The 25,653-nt window shown below is 51.3% G+C and overlaps 1 protein-coding gene and 1 long non-coding RNA gene across 6 annotated transcripts in view; one reads left to right on the top strand and one right to left on the bottom strand.

Moving 5' to 3' along the window:
- ALK (ALK receptor tyrosine kinase) overlaps positions 1 to 25,653 on the bottom strand; it is a 673,858-nt gene that overhangs the window by 31,670 nt on the left and 616,535 nt on the right. Inside the window, exons 12-19 of one of the 3 annotated variants that reach the window (XM_042982239.1) lie at positions 23,887 to 24,049; positions 13,316 to 13,466; positions 7,010 to 7,141; positions 6,123 to 6,267; positions 3,389 to 3,571; positions 2,118 to 2,216; positions 1,450 to 1,602; positions 287 to 391 (exon numbers count right to left, since the gene is read on the bottom strand). In XM_042982239.1, coding sequence (XP_042838173.1) covers positions 287 to 391; positions 1,450 to 1,602; positions 2,118 to 2,216; positions 3,389 to 3,571; positions 6,123 to 6,267; positions 7,010 to 7,141; positions 13,316 to 13,466; positions 23,887 to 24,049 — 1,131 coding nt within the window. Of the gene's footprint in view, positions 1 to 286; positions 392 to 1,449; positions 1,603 to 1,902; positions 2,027 to 2,117; positions 2,217 to 2,759; positions 2,846 to 3,388; positions 3,572 to 6,122; positions 6,268 to 7,009; positions 7,142 to 13,315; positions 13,467 to 23,886; positions 24,050 to 25,653 lie in introns of those variants that run through there. The other 2 variants (XM_042982240.1, XM_042982241.1) reach the window with 2 other exon arrangements.
- Positions 1,609 to 5,630, top strand: LOC122237409. Of its 3 annotated transcripts, none has more exons than XR_006215947.1 (4): positions 1,609 to 1,864; positions 3,490 to 3,615; positions 4,074 to 4,320; positions 4,592 to 5,113. It is a non-coding gene; the product is annotated as an uncharacterized LOC122237409 (long non-coding RNA). The 3 variants fall into 3 exon arrangements; XR_006215946.1 differs by lacking the exon at positions 1,609 to 1,864 and adding an exon at positions 5,175 to 5,630 and having other exon boundaries at positions 3,473 to 3,615; positions 4,592 to 4,736; XR_006215948.1 differs by lacking the exon at positions 1,609 to 1,864 and having other exon boundaries at positions 3,473 to 3,615; positions 4,636 to 5,113.

Genomic DNA, 25,653 nt, shown 5'->3' with positions numbered 1-25,653 from the left:
CTTTGGCTACTGTGTCCCCTCTGCAGAGTGCCTCCCCACCTCTCCTAGAGCAGCCAGGAGGCCTTACAGGGGGTCGAGGTGTGGCATCAGCAGTTCCTCTAGGGAGCCAGGGGGCTGGGAGAGGGGGCTTCGGTTTTTGGCCTGGCCTGGGCTGCTCTAATCACCACCCACCCAGAGTGATACCTTGGCATCCATGGCAAAGCCTGAAATGCTGTTCCGTTCTGCCAGATCTGCCTTCCTGCCACCTCCCACCCCCTTGGAAGCCCCAGGACTCTGGCATACTCACCAATCATGATGCCGGAGAAAGCCAAGACCAGGGCCGCCACAAGGGCTGAGGTCACGACAGAGAGGACCAGCGAGAGCGGCAGGTGGGGCTCAGGTGTGGGGGACACTGCAAGACAGGATCCCATGGGGCACCAGTGACAATGCTGATTGTCCTACGAGCTAGCTCCAAGAGAGAAATGCCCTCCCCAGCCAGGACAAGTGCCACCCGCTCCTCCTCCACCTTGGGGGCCTTTGTTTGCAGAGAGAGGGGGCAGGAAGTGGGGTCAATCTGGTTTACAACTTTCAACAGTAGCTTTTGACTGGAGGGAACATGTGACAGGGATAAATATCAAATTCTGGACATCGATCCTAAGCATCAACTGCACAAGGACAGGATGAGGGTGGGAAGGCGAGCCAATAGTGGCTGTAGAGGAGATTCAGAGCACTTAGGGGACCACAGACTCGGTATGACCCAGGAACTGAGGGTGACCGTCAGTAACACTTGGAGGCTCAATCACTGCCTGTAGTTCCGCAAGCACTGGGCCCCGAGTGCAGAAGCGGGGTCCGGGTGCACACTCGCACAGGCCACTCTGGGACATCCTGCCTGGTCCTGGGCACTACATCTCAAAAGGACATTGGTATCGGAACGTCTGCAGACACGGGACACAGGATGGGGAGGAGACAAAACTGTTCTGTGTGAACTGAGGGAAACAAACGGGTTGTTTCACCTGGAGGTTTGCAGGAGGAGGACAGAGCCCTGTCTTCAAATGCCTGCAGCATCTGAAAGGCTTTGCGAGTAGTAAACCTCAGGGTAGAAATTGAAAGGAACAGAGTCTGACTTTGGAACTCTGGAGGGGACAGCGTGCCCTGGGGGTGTCGATGGCCCAGGCACTGGGTGTGTTCCAGTGGAGACAGGATGGCCCCTTGGTGAGTACGTGAGGGCCCACACCCTGGGATAGGGGTGTCACTAGATGTGTTGGGGCTCCTTCATCAGCCACGACCTGCCTTTCACACACAGGTCCCTTTGCCCAGTCCTTAGAGCACCCGTGTTGGGGCAGGCAGATGGGGGTCAGAAAGCCAACGAGACTACATCTGAGGTGTTCCAGAATCATGGAAACCAGTGGTAGCCGCCATGGGCTCACAGTCTGGGCCCCTTTTCTGTCACCTCCTTCAACTCCCTCTTACCAATGCAGGAGACGCCGTCCTCAGCCAGCACTGTCCCATGGTCACAGAAGCAGATGACCTTGTGGCTCTCGGGGTCCATGTGGCACTCATCTACCTCACAGTGGCTGCAGTTTAGGTAATGCTTAATATTCACTTCCCCATGGCCCTCCATCACTGGTGACAAGAAGGGAGGATCAGCCTCAGGTGGAGGCAGCAAAGACCATGCTGCACCCCGTTCCCGGCCTCCGTGTTTTATCTCCAGCTGGTCGGTGCTGGTTCTCTGGTCCCTGTCCCTATGTCCCACTGATGCCACTGAAGCACCACTGTGTGTAGGGAAGTCCCTGATGCATCTGATGGAGCTCAGAGGACACGTGGCTGCGTTTTTGTAGGAAGATGGGAAGGTCCAAGTGCATGACCCTCAGGTTGGCTGGCACAGGTAAGGGGACTATCACTGCTGCATTTTCTAGGTCCCACCTGTCTGGAAGCCAGTCTTCCACCTCCAAGTGCATATCGGGCCACACATCCTGACTTCCAGAAAAACTTGCTGAGATGAGTGTTAGGAAGACTTGCCTGTAAGGGACCCACAATCATGCCTTTGTACGTTGGCCTCATGCCAGTAGCCCTGAGGTTTTATCTGGTGGAAGAACTGGCCCTAGGAGGTCGGTTCTGCCTCCTGGCAGAGGGGATACCTTTTAACGCTGGGGTGTACAGGATGCCCAGTGGACTGATGAAGGAAACCCCGTCCTCCCCGTCCATCTCGGGGTCATTGTTTGAGGCCGCGTTGCCGCCTGTGCCAAACCAGAGAAGAGTTTAACGCAGAGAGGCTCGGGCCCAAGTCTCAACACATCTGCACATCAGCGGGGCATGCATGGGCCTCGGGGTGGTGAGAGGCCTAGGGGCGGGGCGGTGGGGAGGGAAGGGAGGCCCGGGGCACAGGGGCTGTGCTTGCGGTTTGGCTCAGGTAGATGCTGCGTGTGAGGACCACTTTCCCTCCAGGTCCAGGACAGCTCCCACCAGGGAGTCCCCACCCCTGCACGGGGCTGTTAGGAAGCAGTTCATGTGAACAGGAGTCAGAAGAGGTCTAGCGTCCCCAGGCTGGATTAGACCCTTGGCACCTCTTCCAGGACTGGCCAGGGCAGTGGCACTGAGGAGTTGCTCTTAAGTCCCATCGCGTAAGGGGTGGACATGGGGGGATGGGCCCCTGTGCCGTTAGGCTCCTGTCCCTCCTTTCAGCTGGGCTGGGTCATCTTTGGGCTCCCCCCTCAGGCTCCTCCCACCCACCCAGAGTTTGGGAAAGAAGAGCATCTGGTTAACACGAGCATCTTACACACAGCGTAAAGCAAAACAGACAGAACATCACAGCATATGCATGCATTGTGTCCTAATCTGTGGGGAGGGTGGAGCCGCTATCTCCCAGCCTCTGGGCTTCAGAAGGCTATTCTGCTCTGCTCTGAAGCTCGGAGGAGAGCTGGGGCCAGTGGCCGGCTGCTGGCTAAAGGGCTTGGGCTGGTGCTGCCCATCAGCATGGAGAGGGGTTCTGGAAGCTGGTGGGCTGGGGCAGGGAAGGGAAGACTCAGGCCAGGCCATCCAAAGGGAGGCACGGGGCTGGGGAGTCTGGCCTCCAAGGCTCTCGTGCCAGCACGACCTGGGGGTGGCTCAGAGAACAGCCCGGGGAAATCAAAGCCCCTTTAGCATTGGCTTTGGGGGAGGGGGGGGGCCTCAAGAACACATAAGATCTTGAAGCTGTTGCTATTGAAGCCTCGAGGCAGGATGCTGGCTCGGAAGGCAACACCCTGCCTCTGGCTGGTCCTGTGGGGCTGAGAGGTAGGCGTGCACAGTGACATCACAGTCCACAGGTGAGGTGGGCCGAGGGAGGGGCAGGTGAGGGCGAGGGAGAGGACAGGGAGTACCTATGACTAAGAGGGGAGGGAGTGACACCTTGAACACGAATCATCTTTACCTATATATCCTCCGCCTCCTCCACCTGAGGAGCACCCCCCTCCACCCCCTCCGAAACCCCCTCTTGTCTCCCACCCCCACTTCTTCATGGCCTGGGGGCAGGAATGTCCTCCGGTGGCACCCTCCAGCAAAGATTTTCCAGACCAGAGCAAGGAAGTGTTATCATTCCAGCCACCTCCACCACCTGCAGGAGACACGGAGAAAACCCCAAGTGAGGATGCTGGCCAGGTGAGGTCAGCCGCTGGATCTGGCAGAGGAAGCAGGATGCAGTATGCTCTGAGGATGTCTGCTCCCGCTCCAGGGCCTGTGGGGCCTGGGGGCTTCAGAATCCACAGCAGGGGGGAGGGGGTCTGCTTTGGCCCCAGTCTGCTTTGGTCTGCTTTGGTATGTCTGCTTTGGCCACAGACATACATATCCAGATGGGACCACGCCTCACACCCCTGCTTCCCATCAGGCCTTTGGATTAAAAGTTGGAGAGTGTGCTTTGTTAGGGATGGGGGAGGGGGGAACAGGTAGCATGACAACTAAACCCACTCCTCTGCCTTTTTTCCATGCCCCCAACCCCTGAAGTGCTGGGACTTTGTTTCATTAGTGCTTCCCATCCAACAAGAACCGGGACCCACCGGTCCTTGGGCAGCCAACTGTCAGAGCCCCGCTGGGGTCACCGCAGTGAAGTTCTTTTGCAGGAACCCTGGATTAGGCCAGACAAACCAATGGGCTTTATAGTTTCCTGGGAAAGAACTTCTCCATTCTGAGCCTCAGTTTCCTCACCTGTGACTTGGGGATAATAAGACTTGCCTCATTGGGTTGATGTTTGGACCAAAGAAGACAACGAGTGTGCAAAATGCTTCAGAAACCACGACGTGTAGGGATCGTTGGGCATGAGGTGAACACGTGTGTGCACAGGGCCTCACGCTCTGAAGCTCAGGAAAGGTGATGGGGTTGTGGGGGGTTGTGGGGGGGAGGAGTTGGGGGAAGGGATGGGCAGTACCCTTGGGAAGACAGCCACCATTGGAGCTGGGCTTCCTAAGGCCTGGGGGCTACTTTGAACTCTTGCAAAGGAAATGCTATTTACAGAACTGAGGTTGAATGCAATGTTATCTTCAGGCCACAGGCTGATTACAATCAATCTCTTCTGCTGGCCCCTGAGATTCCGGGACCCCCATTCTCTCCCCTTATGTTGTTTTGTATGATATTTCAACAGGCACTCTACTCCAAAAGACCCCAAAGTCCTTTCTGTTCCAGCAGATGGTGGTAGCAAGGACCTGGAGAAACAGCAGTGCTTGAGTCTGCGGAACCATGAGGGTTAACTGGCCGGGAAGGGCGGTCTGGAAGAATGAGTGGCAGAGGTTCGTCTGGACCCCGAGGGAGCAGCAGAGGGATGTCTACATGGGGGAGCTGCAGCTGGGGATCACCACTATGCTAGAGAGAGGGAGCTTCGTTTTAGGAGAGGAGGCCAAGGTCAGGAACAAGCTCAATCTAGAATGGACAATCAGAGCTGAATTGAAGCCCCCAGGCAAATCAGCTTTGAAAGCTACAGGGTGCTGGCTTCCTTTCCTCCAACTGGAGGGCAGAATGTGGGCCTTTCAGGGCCATTGACATCTCGTGGCTAAGAGAAGGCCCTCCAGCCCCATTAGGGACCTGAAGCGGGGGCATGAGACCTGGCACCATGTCTGCCCGCCCTCCCGTGCCCACCCTCCCTCCCTCCCCTGCACCTGCCACTGTACCCTTGCGCCCTGCAGGGTTCCCGGCTGAGATGGTTTCTAATCCCTCACTCCATCTTACAGCTTTTAAGCAAATGTGTGGAAAAGAAAACAATCGGCATAAAGAGGAAAAAAAACCAAATGAACCACAGCAGTGTTTTAAAAAATGGACTGAGTATGAAACAGTTTGGCTATTTGGAGAAAAAAACCCCCACCAACTCTATGAGCTCATTGATTCTTCTGTAAAATGGGAATAATAGTACAACGGGAAAGCCCTGCGGGTGGTGCTGAGAAGCACACGCACAACAGATGCGGAAGTGCTTGGAGAGTTCTTAACTGCCGCTGTGAACATCGCTGGATGGTCTTCACCAAGCACCCAAGCCCTACTCCCACTCTCCCTTCTCTTCTAGCCATTTCTCACTTGTAGGGAAAGTTTGAGTACTTGTTTTCATTAATCTCAAATCTTATATGCCTTCTGAGATCCTTGGTCTGATTGTGGAGAAAAGAAAATACAAAAATGAACTGCATTTTCTCTTCAGACACGGCGTCAATGTCTGTCTCCTATTTCTGTGTGGCTGGCTCTCACTAACGAGCACGGATTGCCAAACCGTGGCGATTCCAGAAAGAGATTTTCCAGCGGGATGTGTGATCTGGTAGCCCAGGGCCTGGAGGCACCGACCGGAGGGCCTCCAGGTGGGGGGGCGGGCTCCCTGACTCTGCCCATACTTCTTCCATCCACTCACATCCAGTTGGATCTGATGAAGTTCAGGGAGGCTGGGCTGCCCGTCCTAATGCTGCTGCCTGTCTCCTTTTCCCAGTGGCCCGCAATCCAAACCCCAGGTCAGTGAAGACGACTCCAGGTCCCTGAGCTGTGGGATGCCCTTCCTCCCTGGATATTGGTACCAATATCCAGAGCTCCCAGCTTCTCGAGCGCCAGCAACCAAGATGCAGGTGCAATGACGACCGGCCGAGCCCAAGCTCTTGCGGTCCTGGGGGCACGTCCTGGGAAAGGGCGGGCTTGCGGTGCCTTACCTGCGGCTCCGGAATTGCCATTCAGCCCCAGAACCGAGGAGTTATTTTCCAGTCTCTCTGGGTGGAATGTGTCTGTCTTGGCCCCGTAGGCCCTGCCGCCACCGCCAGCTGCAATGATCAGGGGCACTGGAACGCCATCCTTCATCTGCCCGGGGAGATGTTCAGAGACTGAGAAACAGAGCTGGGCTTCCACTATGGGGATCTCTGAGCCACTTCAGTGTTTAAAGTGTCTGAGCGCTTGCTGGGCTGTGGGTGACATCTCGGTGGTCTGAGGGGTCTTACCTCATGCTACCACCACCCATTAGCTCTCACCCATCCCCCTTCCCGCCTCCCCCAGCTCCTGAATCAGTCAGGGTTCAATCAGAGAAGCCAAAGCGCCGGGAGATATAAATATACTACACCAGGAGGTGGGGATGGGGCTTTTCCTGAAGCTTCTCACACTAGCCTCAGAGGGCTGGGTGCTGGTGCTCAGAAGTGGGTCTCTCTGCTCCCACTTTCCTCCCCGCTCTCCAGGGTTTCTGGCTTTGAGTTCCACAACTTCAAGATTAAGCCCTCGGCATCACTGTCCTGGCGGAAGGACCGAGCAAGAAGCCTTGGCCTGGGTTTCATCATGTCAGAAACCCCACCTTAGGACAGAGGAGGGCACCAGGGGACCCTCTGGAACTCTGAGGCAGGGCCTGCCTGGTGACATCAGCGAGAGAAGAACCTGCTGGTTCTTGGACAGACAGGGACCCTTATGTCCCTCTGGGCCTCGGTTTGCTCATCTTTAAATGGGGCTGAGGACACCTGAGGTGTTTCATCCCCAGGGCCGTCGTGGGAACCCACTGTGGTGGGTCCACGATTCGCGGACATCACCACCCATGGGAAGCTGGCACAGCCGACCTTACCTTAAATACGTAGGTGGCTCCGCCCCCTCCTCCGCCCCCTCCTGCCCACTCATGCACACTCCTGTTCACGCGGATTTCTTCTTCTATCACGTTGTTCTCTCCAATGCAGACTTTCTGGATTAACCGGTTTGTCTGTGGGAACAAAAAGCACTTCAGGTTTGTGTCCAAGGTTCTCTACTTCCCAGCAGACAGACCTTCTATGCTTAATGACAGGCTCTGAAGACCTCTCAAATAGCTTACAGTTGAGTTGAAGAGAGAGAAAAAAAAATCTATACACAAGTAACTGTCACTAGGGAGTAGAGAGAAGGACGACAGGATAGCTTAGCTGGAAAATGCATGGGAAGTTGGGGGAGGGAGAGTGATTTTGTTGCTGACGTGATCAAGGAGGCCTGCCTGTAGGAGGTGGTGTTTAGCTGGGCCTCCAAGCATAGGGAGATTTAAAACAGAATGGGGAAAGGGCATTCCAGGGGAAGAGAGCAGCATGAGCCCAGAGAGAAGGAGGTGAGGGGGGGGGCGGATTTGAGGAAACGCACAAAGAGTCTCTTTGGCTCAGAAAAGTCCACCTTAGGATCCTCTGGACTCTGAAAGGGGAATGACCAAGGCCCTAGGTGGGGAGATAGTGCAGAGGAAGTGTAAATGTGAGTGGGTAAGGAAATACAACTGGACAGTCAGACAATGGCCAGAAGCCTTGAATCCAACCAGACTTCATTCTCTAGGCAGCAGTGAGCCCTTGAAATAAATTTTTGAGAAGTTGCCATTTTGAAGTATCATGGGAAGAGAACACAACAGTGTGAGGCCAGGCTCAGATTTTACTCCCGGTCCATCTGCAGGAAAATCATTTCTCCATTTTGGACATGTCTTTCCTCCCATCTAATGTCCCACTTCTTGTCTCCAGAAATCCTCTGGCACGGCTCTAAATGGAGCTCTCTGTATTCATCCTGGAGAACAGGGTGTGACCCCAAGAATCAGCAGACACCCCTGGGGGACCGTGGAGGAGGTGCTCCACCTCTCCGACCTCCAGGTGTGGGATGGGAATACAGACACTGCAGGCATCTTTACTGAGGATGGTACAGACAGGTGTCTGGGATAGTATGTCACAAGTTAGGGACCGAATAAATGGCTGTTGTTATTTTATATAGATGTACTCTGGGCCTGCACGTGGTCCTGGTGTGGGCCCAGGCATCTGGGAGTCCCTGGGGATGTGCAGGAAATCCCTGTGGCCCAGGATCCTGGAATCCCTGAATAAAGAGGGTAGTGCTTCAGGAACAGCCAGCCGGCTCGTCAGGCACAGCAGCTAAGAACACTCCAAACATCCACCCATCTTCGGGGGAAAATGGCTTTCCTTTCACTTATTAGAAACAAGGCCAATAAAACATCACATTTCCATTGAATGCTGCTGTGTAACCAGCCAGTGGACGTGGCAATTCATCTTGAGCCACTCCTTATGCTAAAGCACTCAGGGGTGCCGGCAATGAGTACTAGAGAAATTTCCAGATAAATAGCCAAGATGCAATTTGTTTTATGGCATTTTGGATTTAATGATGGAAATAATTTGATATTTTTTAAAGTGGATTTAGTGTGGGTGGAAGCTTCTGAATTGCTGTTGTCGAGAGCTGACATTTCTCCTGTGTGTGTGCAGTGCTGTCCAGGTGGGGGAAGGTGGGGGGAGGGCTGCTAACTGCCGCCTGGGGTGGACATGAAATGTCAGGGCATGCCGTGAGGGCTAAGCCCCGGGGGGCAGCGGACCCAAAGGTGGGCTGTCTGCTGGGCAGAGCAGAGCACAAAATACAGGGTCCAATCCGGCTTCTTGACTGGCTCTGTTGGAGATTTGCTGAGCCACGTTGGGTGAAGCATCTCACCTCCCTGGCTCTGCTTCCTCCAGTGTAAATTGAGGGGCTGCCCAGTATGAACGAGTGGTGCTAAGAAGGTCCATGCCCTCAGACCCTACTTTCTTCCTCCTCTCTGCCCAGCAGCAGTGAGGCCTCAATTCCTTGAGAATGCCTTCTTCCTGTGAACAGAATCTGCAGAGGGCTGGAGATTGCAGGAGTGGGAAGGAGGGAACCATTGGGCTAGTGGATGACCTTTCGTCTAACCAGAGCTGCGACTCTCGCCCATCCCCCGTTGCCCCTGGGCATCTCCTTTAAATTGCATGGGCTGTGAAGAAGGGTGGATTCTCAGCCTGCCTCTTGCTGGACCCAGCAGCAGCATTTGGCGGACTTGCTCAAGTCTCCATGATAGACTTTTTCACCTGACCTCCAGGAGACCACACCCTCTGGAATCTCCTCTGACCTCCATGGCTTGTTCCCCTCAGCCTCCTCTGCTCTTCTATTCTTTAACCTCTTAATGTTGGGGGGTCCCCGGGGCTCAGTCTTTGGTCTTCCTCTTAATCAGTACTGCTCCTTAGTCACTCATCCTGGCTCAATTTTATGCTGACTTCTCCCAAATTTCTATCTCTACTCTAGACCTCACTCCTCGAGTCCAGTGGCCCATCTCCATTGGCTACTGGAAGTCTCCACCTGGCTGTCCACCAGACCTCTCCTAACCTTGCCCCCAATCTCCTTCCACAGCATTCCCGGCTCAGGTGACAGCAGCTCCCTCCTTCTTGTGGCTCAGGTGCAATTCTTGGAGTCATCCTTGATCCTTTTTCTGTCTCAGTTCTTCATCTAGTTGGGCAGGAAATCCCTTTTGATTTTGCATTCCAAATATGCCCAGAATTCAGCTACTGTTGACATCTTTGTCCAAGCCATCATCATCTCTTGCCCAGACTAATGTAGTAAGCACTGAATTTATCGTGCTGACTCTTCCCTTGGGCCCAAGTGGACTATTCAGTCTATGGCCAGGGTGAGTCTTACAACAGGCAAATCACAGCAGCTCCTTATCCCACCTTATTCCCACCCATAGGCTCCAAACCCTCCTGCGGCTTAAAAATGTCCTTATGGTGGCCTGATCACTTCATCTCTCACCTACTCTCCCTCTTGCTCCCCCAACTCACCCTGGTTATTTTGGGAGCACACCAGGCACACTCCCACCTCAAGGACCTGGCTTCTGCTTGGCTGGTGCCCCCAGATATTTTCCTGGTTCCATCCTTTTCAGGACTCTGCTCAGCTGTCATTTGTCCAATAGGCGTCCCTCGACCACCCTATGTATAATTGCAACCTGTCCCACACACCTGACTCTTTTTACCCTACTTCTGTTCACCGAAACACTCTCACTTCTGGGTGTTCTGACTGACTGATGTTTACTAGCCATTGTTCATCCCTCCTCCCCCAACGGAAATGTTAGCTCCTTCAGGGCAAAGATCTTTCTTTGTTCATGGATATATATCAAGTTGCTAGAGCAGTGCCTGGCACAGAGAAGGTATTCGATAGATATTTGCTGAATACATGTGAATGAACTGGGGACTGTCTGGGTGTGGGCTGATGCCTCACAATATTTGCCTTGCGAGTGATGGTAGTTGTGACATTTAAAATTTAGACCCGTGGTTTTGCTGACTTGGGGACACCTGGCAAATGTCTGGACACATTTCTGATTGTCAGCACTGAGGGGATGCTACTGGCATCAGGTGGGTAGAGGCCAGAGATACTGCTCAAGAGCCTACAGTGCCCATCACAACAAAGACCCGTTTGCTCCAAAATGTCAATAGTGCTGATGTTGAGAGACCCATGCCACCAGATCTGGTGGTCATGCCACCAGATGAGGCTTGGGAGGAACTGGAGAAGCAGGAGCTGAGGGGGTTTCCAGCGGCCAGAGCCCACCCAGGCTCAAGCGTAGCCACGCACAAAGGAAGAACGACTCCACACATGTGTGCTATTGCACCAGGAAAGCTGCCAAACCCTGCAGTTTAATTCTTAGAGTGCACTCCATTCTTGAGAGGATCCTCTCTAGGCACCATGTTTCTGCCTGGAGGGGACTGGAGATTGAGTTAGTGCTGTGAATGAAGGTCTTTCTTTCTCTCTCTCCCAGTGACTCCTGCGATGTGGAGCCAAAGGGAAGCCCCAGGACTAACCCCACCCCTTGTTCCTACGATGCCTGGCCCCACCAGCAGAGGGGGCTGCCCTCTGTCCCTGGCTGAGAATGGGCTTCTTCAGAGCTCTTCTTGTGGTTTCACAAAGTTTGAGAGCAAGTAGGTTGATTAATACAATGATAAAGTGCAGCAACCCTGAGGAGCAAGTAGATTACAATTGAATTAAAAGAAAAAAAAAGACTTGGTCCTGTGAAAAGACATAACTGATTACAATCCAATCAAGTAAAAGTCCCTTGCAGAAGTCAATGCAATCTTTCTGCTTAGATGAAAGAATTACATTAGCACTCAATACATTCCTGTGGAAATTACAGCAGCCTGTAATTTAATGACTTAATATATTGTATCAGGTTGGAAAGTCCTGATTATAGTTGCTAAATAAAAGTTGGAGTCCAGACATTTCTCATGCACAAGATTGCACCTGCTAAGCCTCCTCCTGTTGCTTTGTTTTAACTCTGAAAGGTGGGGGTGGGGATGGGTGTTGTGCTTTACTCCTCGCTCCCAGCCTGCGGCCCAGCTTTTAGGAGTCTTGAGTTTGTTTTGTGGAATTGTACACCTTTCTGTGTAGTCCCTGTTCCCACATCTGTCCCCCAAGGCTACTCTTGAATAAGTTCTTACAGAAGGGGCCCTGGATCCTGGGCACTAGAACTCTGCTCCCTGCCTTGGCCCCACCCTGGGCAGAAGCCGTGCTTCAGGTGAGCACCTAAGGTCAGTACCTAATGGTGCTGAGTTCCCGCCAGGAGAGCTGGCACCACCAGGCTCCTGTCTCCGCCAACACAGACAAGAGGCAAACACCTGGCATGCTGGACTCTGCATGGTTGCTCCTTTGTTAGGCTTCAGGGTCTCCTTCTTCTGGCAATTTTAGAACACGTTGGCTTTCTTAAGTTCTGCTATTGGAGAGCTCCCTGTTTGACAGGTGGATACTGCAATGGGGTCAGAAACCAGACTGACAGGCTGTTTCTGGGACTACAGAGGATGGCAGTCTGGCTTGTTAGATGACAGGCTCTAAGTGGGGAAAAGGAAAAGGGCATAGAAACCGAGTCCCAGGCAAGCGCAGGGCACAGCACAAACAAGAGCCAGAGCCTCTACTCTGTGCTGTATTACGAGTGGCTTTGGAAAAGTCCTTTCACCTCTGTGGTCTCCATTTCCTCATCTGTAAATTGGGGAGAGTGGACTGCATGGTGTTCTAGCTCTGATTCTAGGATTTAATTTTTCTTTTTTAGTTTTAATCACCCAGATAATAAACATTACATGAATACATTCTTTTTGTGATATCAGACATCACTAGTAAAGCAACCCCAACTCTAGTCTCCTCCTCAGAAGCAACCACTGTCTGGGGTGCCTGGGTGGCTCAGTTGGTTAAGCTACTGACTTCGGCTCTAGGTCATGATCTTGCAGTTTGTGAGTTCGAGCCCTGCGTCGGGCTCTGTGCTGACAGCTCAGAGCCTGGAGCCTACTTCAGATTCTATGTCTCCCCCTTTCTCTATGCCTCCCCTGCTCACACTCTGCGTCTCTCTGTCTCTCAATAATAAATAAACATTTAAAAAAATTTAAAAAAAAAGGAAGCAACCACTGTTATCTGTATCTTTTGGAAATTTCCCTATGCATTTATGTACAATTATGTGGCTATGAATCTGTTATTTAGAGCTGAGCAGAAAATGTTTAAACTGGTATTTTCCTGGGGCGCCTGGGTGGCTCAGTCAGTTAAGCATCCAACTCTTGGTTATGGCTCAGGTCATGATCTCATGGTTTATGAGTTCGAGCCCCATGTTGGGCTCCATGATGACAGTGCTGAGCTTGCTTGGGATTCTCTCTCTCTCCCTCTCTCTGCCCCTCCACTGCTTGCTCTCTCTCTCTCTCTCTCTCAAAATACATAAATAAACTTAAAAAAATTTAAACTGGTATTTTCTAGTTTTATAATAATGGGCTAAAGACGTTGGTGTCCTAGCAAGAAAGTTTAGGAAAAGGGCTTCAACTTGTAGTCTGCTGAGAACAACCATTTGCCCATTCAAGTTGGATCCAGCTTTTTAGTTTTAAGGGTTCCTCTTGAAATCCATGCCTCAGCCTTAGTTCCTGTGGGGAGGTGAAACCCCAACAGCCATACCGCCTACTTTCTTATGTACCCCAATGGGCCAGGAAATGGAGGGACATTTGCAGGCAGAACAAGGGCTGAGTCCTGCCATCTTTGAATACGAGCCCCCAGAAGGAAAGAGTCCAGATGCCCTGTGAGGGCCTGCCCAGGTCCTGGTGAGTGTGAAGGAGAGGTCCCCACTCTGGGCACTTACGCTGGGACAGGCGTCTTCCCCCTGTTGTCCGACCAGGATATACAGTGTGTCGCCCTTCTCCAGGTTGAAGATGCCCAGCACAGACACGCCGTGGGACCGCATCATGGTGTTCTTCCCGCCTTTCCCGCCAGCAGCTCCGTAGCCTGAGATGCTGCAACAGAGCAGAGCACATGAAGACTGACTCCTTTCCTTCGAACCCAGCAGGTTCCAGTGGGCTCAGTGCATCCCATCGTGGTCCTGATGGTTCTCTCCCACATCATCAGGCCATGAGGTCAGCAAGGAGGGATCCTCTCCCCATGGTCAGAAGAGGACAGTCAAGTTTAGAGAGGGATAGGGAATTGCCTCATTCACAGAGGTAGGAAGGTAAAGAACTAATAAGGGGTACAAAAGAGAAAGAAAGGGAGGAGAGAGGGAAGACAGGTAGAGTCTGTTCTAATGTGGGGTGTTGGGGGGATGATTTCCTGAATGTCTGGGATTTCCCATTATGGTTTCTCTCCCTGTCCAAGATCAAAGGACTCATGTGACCTTAGACAAGTGACTTAACTGTCCTGTTCCACATCTGTAAAATAGGGCTAGTAAGAGGACCTACCTTTTAGCCCATGTGTGTGTGAGGAGTAAAGGAATTAAGACAAGCAACCATAGAATTGTGGCTGATACATAATAAGCATTTATTATAATAGTAGTTATTACATATTATTATATTATACGATATATATGATTATAACTTATATATTATTATTAATGGTGAAGGTAGTAGTAATCGACTTCATACACAGTTTTAAAGTTTCCTCACTGGGTCTAGACACAAATAAGTTCCACATGGAATGAGTGAGGTGAGCAGTGTTTCTGAGAGCAGACTATTTATTCCCATCCTACTAGCAACTCTTTCTAGAGCAATGTGTGGGCAGAAAACAAACAACCAATCATGAGACATAAAAACAGAGTTGGGGGGAGGTGTGGCGGGATTATTTCCGCTGCCTCTTAGGTTGTTGAGATAAAGTCAAACAAGGATGGGAGAAAAAGAACGCAGTTGGTGACCCTTACCAGGAAAGCAGCGTGTCTGGAAGACAGCTACACACTAGCTACAAATGCCTCCCCAGAGATCATCTGCCAGGGAAAGGGACGGGGGAGGTTTTCACGTCCCTGTGCATTCAGATCCGAGGTCCTTTATGAAAAGCGTTCAGGAAGAGATGCAAGGCAGTTGTACGTGTGCACACACAGTGGCTTTCGCCACCTGCAATTCTAGGAAATGTTCCATGTTCCAAGCGTGTGAAGGGTCTCCTGGGGGCTCTCCTAAGGCAGAGCTAAGCCCCGTCCTGCAGAGAGAAGCCTGGAGGGCTGGCTGATTGCTAATGTGGCAGGTGAAGGACTGAGGTCTCCGTGGAATGCCACTGTGGGTCGCCAGGCACTGAGAGTAGTTCCCTGAAAACTGATGTGGCTTAGGGCTGTGTGCATAAGGGGAGATGGGAGATGGGCTCCAGGCCCTCCTGGGGCTTAACAAAGAAACTAGAGACAGGCCTAGTTATGAGAAGAGAAGTCCCACCATAAAGGCGGCTATATCAGGGAGGCCAAGTGGAGGGACCAGAAGACTTTGAGTTCTATGAACGGAGTGGACTATTTCCTAGCTGTGTATCCTCTTAGAGTCCTAGCCTCTTCTGTAGTCAAAGAACCATATCTGTCTTTCTCATATGTTTTCACTCTTATGTGGATCCTGAGAAACTTAACAGAAGACCATGGGGGAGGGGAAGGGGTAAAAAAAAGTTACAGAGAAGGAAGGAGGCAAACCATAAGAGACTCTTAAAAACTGAGAATAAACTGAGGATTGATGGGGGTGAGAGGGAGGGGAAAGTGGGTGATGGGCATTGAGGAGGGCACCTGTTGGGATGAGCACTGGGTGTTGTATGAAAACCAATCTGACAATAAATTTCATATTAAAAAAAAAAGAAGAACCCTATCTTCTTTTCTGAACTCACAGGATAGAGGGGAGGTTAACATCAAAAAGAGATAATGGGTAAAAACATTGAGAAAGTGGCAAATCTCTGCACAAAGTCAGGGCAATCAGGTGTTCTGAGCCTGAAAAGGGAGACAGGACTGTGACAGGCATTGTAGTAGTGGCACGCTCTGGTGGCACTGGGGGTGGCCGAGATGACGGACGGGTAGGACTCTCAGACAAGCAGAAACAGGTGGAGGGTGGGAGTCAGGTGGAAGTGAATGGAAGTGAAGAGGCAGGAAAACCTATGGAATGTGTGGCTGTAGCAGGGTGGCTGGGGTGGGGAAGGAAGAGGATGTAGGTCTGCAGAGGGAGATAGGGTTAATTCCTCAACATTCCACAAGGTGGCAGGCATGAATGCACATGACTCCCCCTGCCCTCCCCCCCCCCCCCCCCCCCCCCCCCCCCCCGGCCCATAGCCATAAATAATAGCTGTTAGTAATTCATTTGACAGACGAGGACACTGAGATTCAGAGGGATTAAGTAACTCATCTGAGGCTACACAGCCGGTCAGTGGCAGACCCTTGTCCAAACCCCCACATTTCCCCTCGAAGAGGCCATTTCCTCTCTGACATGCTGCTGTAAGGCTTCTGTGGATACACAGGGAGGGTGGCCTGAGAAGCTACTGGCCCATCCTTGCTCCTGACTCATTAGAAATAACGACGGTGGCAAGGACAATTAAAAGGCTGAGGGGAAAGGAAGGCTTATTGATGAGAGGAAAGCAGCAGAAAATTCTTTAGCCCAGAGAAGGGAAGCCTGGGGCAGGGGTGGGTGGCAGTGGGGTTCCAGAGACGGTCTGTGTAGAATGTAGGGATAGCATGTGGTTAGGCCCCTCTCCTCAGTCCTGCCAGCTACTCCATGTTTCGGGGCTTTGCCAGGTTGCAGGAGAAAATCCTGTCAACCTGAAGGTGTGGTTTGCTTGGAAAACTGCTGCTGGAGACAGAGACCTCATCCTGCCCACTTGTGCTGTGGCTGAGAGGTAAGCGGTACCCTGTGCATCCCATCCTGCCTTGTTTGCATATCCATTTGCATAAATCTGCATGCATTATGAATCATTCTGAACTCTTGCACATGTATAAATTTAGCCAAATTATTATATTTTAGAAGTTGTTTGTTCCTGACTCACTTTCCCTCCCTAGCCCTTCTTCCCTATTTCTCCTGCCCCCCCCCCCCATTATGGACTCTAGCCCCTTCTAGGCCTTGACCTAGCTCTTGGAAATTAGGTGGGATGCAAAGAGGCCTGAGTTCTGAGGCACATGCTGGGCATTCTGCGGGCTGTGTGACTCGGGGCAAGCTGGTTAACCTCCCAGAGCCTCAACTCCCCACCAAGGAATAAAATGAGGACAAGGACCCCTGCCCTCATGAGGAGAAGTGGTGGGTTTGAAGAGACCACACACCGATGCCAAGTGCAAGGTAGGACTCGGGGCTGGGGTCAGTTCTCCAGAGTAGACAGTAGAGCCTGGCAACTGGCAACTGGCCATCAGCAGCCAGATTTCACTTTCCTGTTGCTGGCCTCAGCCCCACAACTCCACCCTGGATTAGGGACTGGATTAAAGCCAGGGGAGCAGGCGACAGCCTGCCTGGACTAATTGTAGGAGAAGGGGCACCTCCCTCGTCAACCCTCTGAGTCCTGAAGTCCCACCGTAGAGCTGCCCTCCTTTGGAAGCTTCGAGTTGCTGCTACGTACAATGCTCATCTCCTCTGGAGTGGGCTGTGCCACAGCAAGAATGCAGATAGACCTGGATCCAAATCCAAGCTGTTACTCAATGCCAGGAGTGGGTGAGGTGCCCCTTCCTGGGTGCTGACCCTGCACTTGGCCGACCCTTACATTTTGTGTCTGAGGCACCTTGCCTACCTCTCCTGGCCCTGCCAGCATTACTCACTGGCTGTGTGACTTTTGGGCAGGCTACTGACATTTTTTGAGCTCCACTTTTCATATCCACAAAAGAGAGGTACCTACCTTGCAATGTTGTTGTTTGAATTAAATGACATAATGCCCATAAGGGACCCAATTCAGTGCCTGGAGGGTAGTCAGCAAGCACCAAATAGCAGCTGCTCTTCTGATGCATCCCTGTGGGTGAGCCTGTCTACTCCTCTTCTGGGGGTGACTTCTGGGAGGTGGAAGCAAGTGAATGAATGAGGCCCTGATTTCTAGAGAATAGGCCAATAGGTGGAGGAGGCTGTGGCCACAGGGATCTGGGGTCAAGGCTATCCAGTTTCACCCAGGGAACCAGTGGGGGCACAGGCAGCCTTGACGATTCTAAAGACCCCCGAGTCATATGAATCATGTCACACAAACTCGTGCCAGAATAATAACCTCAGCCTGACTCTCCAAAGCTTGCCCCCCACTCTGATTCCTTGTAAACAATTTATTTTTGATGGTTGACAAACGACAACAAATTAATATACCTGCCACTCAAGTGGGGAAAATGACTTGCAGTGATTCCAATTTACTGGAAATTACAAGATACTGTTCTTGACGAGCTGATGCTGTAATTTTTTTGTTTTTCCTCATCTAAATCCATGCCCCCTGGTCAGAATGGATGTTTATTGGGTTTGCGTTTTGTATTATTGACTGTGAACCATTGTTACCTGATGTAATTGAGTTGTGAATCTTTTTAAAATAAAGAATCAGCAGCAAATCAAAGTGGCTGCCTGCTGGATCCCGAAACGAAAGCATGGCTAGTGTGCCGTATGATGGCCTGTCAGCCGCCACGCATCCGTGGGGACGCTGGAGGTTGACCGACGGAAGGAGTGAGTGAACCTGCTTGGAGATACATGAAGCACCTCATTCCTCTCCTGAACCCCACTCTCTGCTCTGCCTCTACTTCCTAGAGGGACCTTGGATGAGTCCCTCTCTTCTTTGAGTCTTGAAATCAGGGTAGTAAGATCTGCCTTGCCCATCCCAGCCCACAGGCTTATCGTGAGGGCACAGGAGGCATGGGAGTGTGTACGAGGCTTGGTCAGTGGAAAATTCCTGCTTACATGCATAGTTGCACTATCTAGATGGGTCATTTGAGCCATCAGGAGACACCCCTGGGGGTAAGGGGTGAGTTGTGGAAGCACGTGCTTCTTGCAGCCCCAGTTTTGTTCTGGATCGCACCAGTGAGCAAGGCTGATGGTGCAACCTTCCTGACCAGTGCAGCCCTAAGCGCCTGGGAATATCAGAGCTAGAGGGGAGCCCAGTAACCTCTCTCTAAAACCCTGCCCGCCACCCCCCCGCTACAGATAGAGCCACTGCAGAGAAGGGAAAGCACACTTTCAAGGTCACATGGTGTCAGTGGCAGAATTTGGACCCAAACACCATTCTGCCTGCAGCCCATCAATCGTTGTGCAATCTCCCTGCTTCTGACTTTCCCTGCTCTGTGCTCTCCATGGCGATGGCTATCTGCACAATTACTCTGGCAATTGATCATGCCTGTGACTCTCTCCTACAGTTGTCTAGGACTGTATTGGCACTGTGGACTGTTAATTTCACTTTTGTGCCCTGCAGTCTTTGCAAAGATGGTGAGGCTCCAGTGTCTCAGTCCTCTCTGCAAGTCCTGCAGCGCCTATTCAGTGGCCGGCACGCAGTAGGAGCCCCATGGCTCAGTACCCGGCATGCAGTAGGAGCCCCATGGCTCAGTGGCTGGCACACAGTAGGAGCCCCGTGGCTGCTTGTGGATTGGGTTGAATGATAGTGTCATCCAGCTGCACACTCTGGTCCCTGGAGCCAGGTGAGGAAATGCGTGTCAGTGATGGAGACCACGAGGAACAGCTGTGGCCCAGGTCAGCTGGCAGGATTTGCTGGCTCCAGCTGGGGTCCGGGACCTCTTGTACATTATGTCTGAGGAACAAGTGAACCATGAGAGAACTGCCATCGGGAGCTGTGGGCCGTGCTTGACAAATGTTTTCATAAATGATCTGTGTGTGGGGGGTGGTGGGGCAGGGGGAAGGCTGAGGGCTGGGGAGAAGGGTGAACTCTAGAGAAGCAGGGAGGAAGGCAGAGGGGAGAAAAAGAGGGACAGACAGGAGAGGAAGGCAGGAAGAGTGAGAGGTGGCTGCCGACATCTACTGATGTGTGGGGTACGTCCCACAAAGAGTCAAAGTCCCTAGCAGTCTGTCTCCACTCCATGGTGAGGCTGAGGTTCTCCCCACCCCAGCATCCATGATCTTTTTGTGCCCCACATTGGCCACCACCCCCGCGGGCACACTCTAGACATGGTCACTCAGAGCTGTGGCCCAGAAATCTCCCTTAATCAGGTGACACTCTCCCTATTACCCTAATCCTTGCCTGTCCTTCTCAGCCAAGCTCCTCGAGGTGGTAGCTGTCACTCGCTGTCCTGCCTCCTCAGCCCCCAGGCATGGCAGTCATCCTGGGTCCCGCCTCCTCACCGAGTCCAGCAGTCACGCTGAGTCCACCTCCCAAATACTTGTTGGCCCCGGGGGGCCCCTCCATGTGCACCTCTCTGCCCCAGCCTAGCTCTTCAGGACTCAACCCAGCTGCCTTCCATCTGCTATCGCTGCCTCCAGGCTCGCTTCTCTCTCAAGCTGGCGCCAGAGGGAGCTAACGGCATTTGGGACGCAAGGCTCCAGCCTAGGGGCTCCTTCCTCCCCTCTTCTTTGTGGACAAGTCTACCACCTTCGAGACTGCCCTCAAGCTGTCTCCCCAGGGAAGACATTCTTGAACTCAGGCCCTTCCCGGGCCTCTGATAGCAGCGCCTGATGAAGCCTCCATGCAGTACTTTCTACATCACACCGAAATGCTTTTTTCTGTGTCCGACACCCCCACTGGCTGGGGTTCCTCTTAGGCAGGGAGTGGATCATGTGTACCTTTATATACTTCGTGTCAGGCACGGCGTCCTAATATGTGCTGAATGTGGTCCACTGAGACTTGCGAATTACGAGGGGGAACAGGTCTGGACACAAGGACATATGTCCTTGGGGGGAGTGAGACCATCTCTGTTTTGACAGAGGAAATGGCAAATCCAGAGAAAGGGGAAGTCCAAGGCAGGAAAGCAGCGGGGTGGGGGAGATGAGGATTTAGGGGTTGTCCCCGAAAGCCCCTCCCCACCAAGCCTGCTCTTTTCTTCTCCCCAGCCTCTTCTTCCTCTCCCTTTTCGTGGTGGTGGGCAAAGGAGTAGAGGGTGGGAGACGGGCCCAGGATAACTGACCGGTTAAGAGTAGGGGACACGTTTACCTGTGTGCATCCCTGAGGAAGCCCCAGGCAATGATGGCCCCACCTTGGCATAACAGTAGGTGCATTTAGCTCTCTTTCCTTCACCTCTCTGATCAGTAGTAAAGAAGCAGCTGGAACGATAATAGTGGCGGGTCTCAGGCAGCAGCCAGATAGCACTCGCTGAGCGCTCACACTCTTCCAGGAATAGGGGAAGATCATAAGAAATGCTCTCACACTTTCTCACCTTTTTCTCATCTCTCTTGATGTGTTTTTCTCACTAGAGGAACTGTACTTACTAAACAAGAATTAGTTAACATGGAGAAAATGTCTTCCAGAAAGAGGGTACCTGAATTTTCCACATGGATATTCTGATGTGGGGACATTTTGATGTGGGCTAAAAAGCAAATCATTAAATGGTCTGTTCCTTTGATACTCAGTTATATGATCAATATACATTACCGTCCAAGCCCTGAGCCTCATCCAGGGTCAAGGTGAGAAATATCTATTATAGCCTTTAAAGGATTAAAAACCCCCCAAGGATTCAACAACAACAATAACAAAACCCCGAAGTTTTCCGGGTTTTGATTTTTCCCTTTTTGATGTGGTGCTATCTCAGGCCAGTCTTAAAAAGTCCTACAGATCAATGTCCCCTTTGCCAATTTGGACACTTTGACGTATCCGGCTTGAATAGCAAGATGGCTCCTTGTACATGTTTCCAGTGAGTGTTCCCCAGGCAACGCTGGGGGCTGCGGGCTAGTCTCAATATTCCAGAGAGAAATGGGAAGAGTTGCCGGATTTGGGCTGGGATTATATCCAGTGCACTGTGGCAATACTGTGGAAATTCATGCAGATCAGAAACCTGGCTAGACTTAGATGTGGTTGTGATTTATTAAAAAAAAAAAAAAAAAAAAGAAAGAAAAAGAAAAAGGGAAAAAATAAGTATAGTTTGTCTTCCGGGCAAAATCTTTCAAAACATGGGGCCCATCTGAAGAAGTCAGAAAAAAGTCTTTGGAAACAGAGAAGTTAGGAAGTACTCTCTGTGGGACCAATCTGTTGCCGGAACATTATGCCACTGCCTGCTGCCTGACATTATCACTGCTCCAGCCAGTTTCTCTGCCGACAGGCCAGGGAGCACCTAGCATGAGCAGGCATCGTGCGAGGCACTTGTACATAATCTGTGCAACCAGCTGGGCAAGTGTTAGCAACCTCCAGCCCCTGCCTTTTACAGATAGGGAAACGGAGTCTCAAGAGGTTAAATAACTTGCCCACATTTGGAGGTGGGTCTGATTCACACTGTCTCAGGGGGAAATGCAGCCCAAGAGTAACACCTTACTTACATGGAGCCTCCTATTTGTGGATCTTTGTGGGAGGGGCAGTAAGGGACTTTCAGCCAGTCTGGTTTGGGAGCTGCCCTGGACAGTGATGGGACAGTGGGTCTCAGTGGGGGTTTACTGTTGAGGTCTCTGCCTTACAGCTCCTGTGCTTTCCTCTTCACATTGCTTTTTATACAGGGAGAGCTGCACCGAGGGCTGGGCTGGCCAATACCCCTTCAGGCAGGGTGGGGGGAGGGAGGAGGGCTCCCCTCCCAGGCTTTCATTTCCAGAGGCTTCCTGGAGGTGGGTGGTGCATGACTGCCATGCCTACTTCCCTTTCTTGTTTTCTCTGTCCCCCTGCATGCCTCTCAGAGTCCCTGTGTGACTTTTAGTGGAAAGAACACACTGACTTTGAGCCCGAGGGCCTTGGGTTTAAATTCCAGTTCCGTCACTGATTATGTGGCCTGAGATCTGTTGCAAAGTGGCTGACTCCAGTTTCCTTTTATGGAAACAAGGGAATATCACTAATAATAATGACATCTGCCGCACCGCTAAAAGGAGGAATACCTGGTAGGTCCTCAGCAAGCATTCATCTCTGTCTCTCTGGGACAGGGGGTGACCCATGAAACCTCAGCCGGGCAGGAAGGAGAGGCCTGGCCTGCTCAGCGTGGCCAGTCCAGGGGTGGTTGAGTGTCTTTGATCATTTACTGGGGATGTGTAGGACCTAGAACAGCTAATCTGATTGCAGCCAAACCTTGTTATTGCATTCCTGCCCAGAATGTCATTTAAAAAGCACTTAGGGCTCTCCCTGAAATGCATTTACACTGAGATCCCAGGGGTGGGGCCGCACAGAAAACAGGGCAACTTGAGAAGCCTCTTTCCTTCCCAGGGGGCTGAGGATGTGTTGGGGGGTGGGGGTGGGGCTGAGGAAGTGGAAAGAGACCTCACTTCCCACTGTGTTTGGCCTCTGGGGCATTTGCACCAACAATGTCATTATCATGATGCTTCCTGTTTAAGCCTGCCGTTTGCTGTGGAAGGAGCCTCAGTAAGTCTGTGCCTCAGAAGGCTGGGGTTGGAGGTGATATCCAGACTGTGTGTCTGTGGGGACGCTCCTGACATTCTGAGCCTCGGTTTCCTCATTTGTAAAATGAAGACTGCAGCACTGGCCTTGTCCACAGAGCTGAGTGAGGACTACACTCAAGGGTTTAACCTAACTCAGTCATTCCCAGGGGCCGTATCAGCATTACCTGGGAACGTGTTAGAAACTCATATTCTCAATGGATGAATGAATGAACACAATGAGTACGATGAATACCGTTTATGTCTCCCTTCCCAACCTGGATCCAATAAGTGTCAACATCTTGTCACATTTGCTTCATTAATATAAAAATGTTTAGCACAAAAATTTTCTTAAAATTTGTATTTTTGGACCCCACTTTAGACCTACAAAATCAGACCTTCTCCACGTGGGGCTAGTAACCTGCATCAGCCAGTCATTCAGTCATTTCGATGGTTGAGAACTACTGGTCTGAGCCTTGCTGGCTGTCAGCTTCACCTATTAGCCAAGTGGCCCACTGGAGTCAGGTCTCCCTCCAGCCTGGCCTCGCTCTAGTGGAATACCATGCAGTTGGGGTAGGTGTGGGACAAGAGTTTGAGGACCGCTGTTTTACTTGCAAACCGTGAAGGCCCAGGAAAGGAGGTTTAAGGATAAGAGCATCATCTTTCATGTACATGGTATGTTTGTTTCCCAGACATTTTACATGCACTGCCTCATGTGAATGGCATCCAGTAATATTCAAAGAATCCACTATAATTTCAATTATTAGTAATAAAGATAAGGAATGTTCTGAAGCTAGCTCATGCATGTATATCATCTCCATAAATAGTCTGTGGGCTCCTTGAAGACAGAGAACACATCTTTGTTGCCATATCCCATTATCCCCCATCTCCCCATCTCTAGTCCTTATATCCCTCAATGGGCCAGAGTCTGTGGCCTCTGAGTCTTGTGTGCTCAGACACCCCACAGCATGCAACCACAGGCAGGACCCCCATCATTTTCAGGAGGGTAGATCTGCCCCTTGGCTTCCCCCACCCCCTCCGCCATACATACCTGTAGGTGTCGGTGGCTGGCACCTTCCAGGTCTGGATGCCCTTCAGGGGCCCCTCGCTTCCCACTACCACGCTCAGGTTGGAATTCCGGTAGGCGTTGTTACACTGGGCCTGTGTGGGGCCATGGGGCCCACTGGCCCCGCACGTGGTGAACAGCCAGTGAACTGCAGCACAAGAGGAAAGGGAATCACTCACTTGGCCTGGCCCTCCCTCCTCCTTGGGCTTCCCTGGGTTGCCTCTGAGCTGTCCGCTCCATTGCCCCAAACCCATGTTCCAAGATGGCACCAGGATCAAGGCAAGAAACACTGATCAGCCATTCAAACTGGAAACTTCTCTTGAGGATCTACTATGTGCCAGGCCCTGGGTCAGATATGAGGGGATAGACACAGAGCTGACTGATCTGGGCTTAAGAAGCTTACAGTCTAGGGGCATCTGGGTGGCTCAGTTGATTAAATGTCCAACTCTTGATCTCGGCTCAGGTCATGGTCTCACGGTTCGTGGGATAGAGCCCCACAACGGACTCTGTGCTGGGATTCTCTCTCTCCCTCTCTCTCTGCTCTTCCCCCACTTGCCTTCTCTCTCTCTCAAAACAAATAAACTTGAAAAAAAAGAAGCTTATAGCCTACTAAGGGACACTAAAAGGGATGCAACTATCTACAACACAGGATAGTAAGAAAAAAAAAAGCCCTCTGAGAGTTCGGCTAACTGCACTGTGGGAGTTCTGAGGAGGGAGAGAAGACTCTTTTGAGGTGAGTCAGGCATGGGCAGTGGCTGGGCCCTTCCCAATTTCTCACCAAGTTGGGCACAGCGCTGGGCAAATCACAGGTGCTCAATCTATGCTATTGTAACTGCATCTAACCTACTCCCAAAGGTTGGACACATGCATGTAGAATCCCCTTAGCTTGGAGAAGCTTAAAAGAATAAACTGGAGGTAGAATCAGCTCCATAGCCCTCTGTTCCCCATTGGCCAAGCACCCAGGACAGTGGCTTTGTCCATCTGTCAGGCCCCCAGTGAGGCTCAGCCTCCTTATTTATAACCAAGTTAGGTTTGTAAACACAGTGAAAGTGGCTTCCAGGCTCTCTATGTAACAGAAAGTATAAAAAATGGGAAACAGATCACATTTCTCTCCAGTGCATGCTCTCCTTTTCAGAGCCCCTCACCACCACTTCCAGGTGCTGTGTCTCCAGAGCACCCAGTGTCCTTAGGTGGCCTTCTAGGGGTGGCTCAGGATCACTTAGCACACCCCACCCCTCCTTTGAAACTTTCTATCTTTGAGCCAGGCTGGATCCTGAGGAATTGTAAGATTTCATATTGGCTAGAATTCTAACATTTGTACAACCTATAAAAACTTCTTAAAAATGTGTTCTTGGTAAATTACTTTTACTTAAAATATAAAAATGTCATTATAAGACTGAAGAAATTATTTCCCTCTAAAGTGATTAAGTCAAATTCTACCTATAGAGAATTATTGAAAAATTAATTTGGTATACATACTTTCGCTCACTAAAATGTTAAAGTGAAAAATTTTTTGAAGATTTTCAACTGATTTAATGATACAGAAATGAAAGCTTAGTTTGGGTTGCTAATTACAAGCAATCAGATTGAGATTGCACTGGGGAGTTTTGGTAATCTGAAAACTGGGCCAGTGTGGTGGGCTTTTGTGACACTGCCCTGGCCCCAAGGTCAGGAAATGGAAGTTCTAGTTGAGGTTCCAATGCATACAGCTACTCAACACTGGGTATTCTACACTTTCTCCACTTTACTTTT

The sequence above is a fragment of the Panthera tigris genome, chromosome A3 (genome assembly GCF_018350195.1).
Source record: "Panthera tigris isolate Pti1 chromosome A3, P.tigris_Pti1_mat1.1, whole genome shotgun sequence".
Lineage (NCBI taxonomy): Eukaryota > Metazoa > Chordata > Mammalia > Carnivora > Felidae > Panthera > Panthera tigris.
This window is presented reverse-complemented; position numbering and strand designations above follow the sequence as displayed.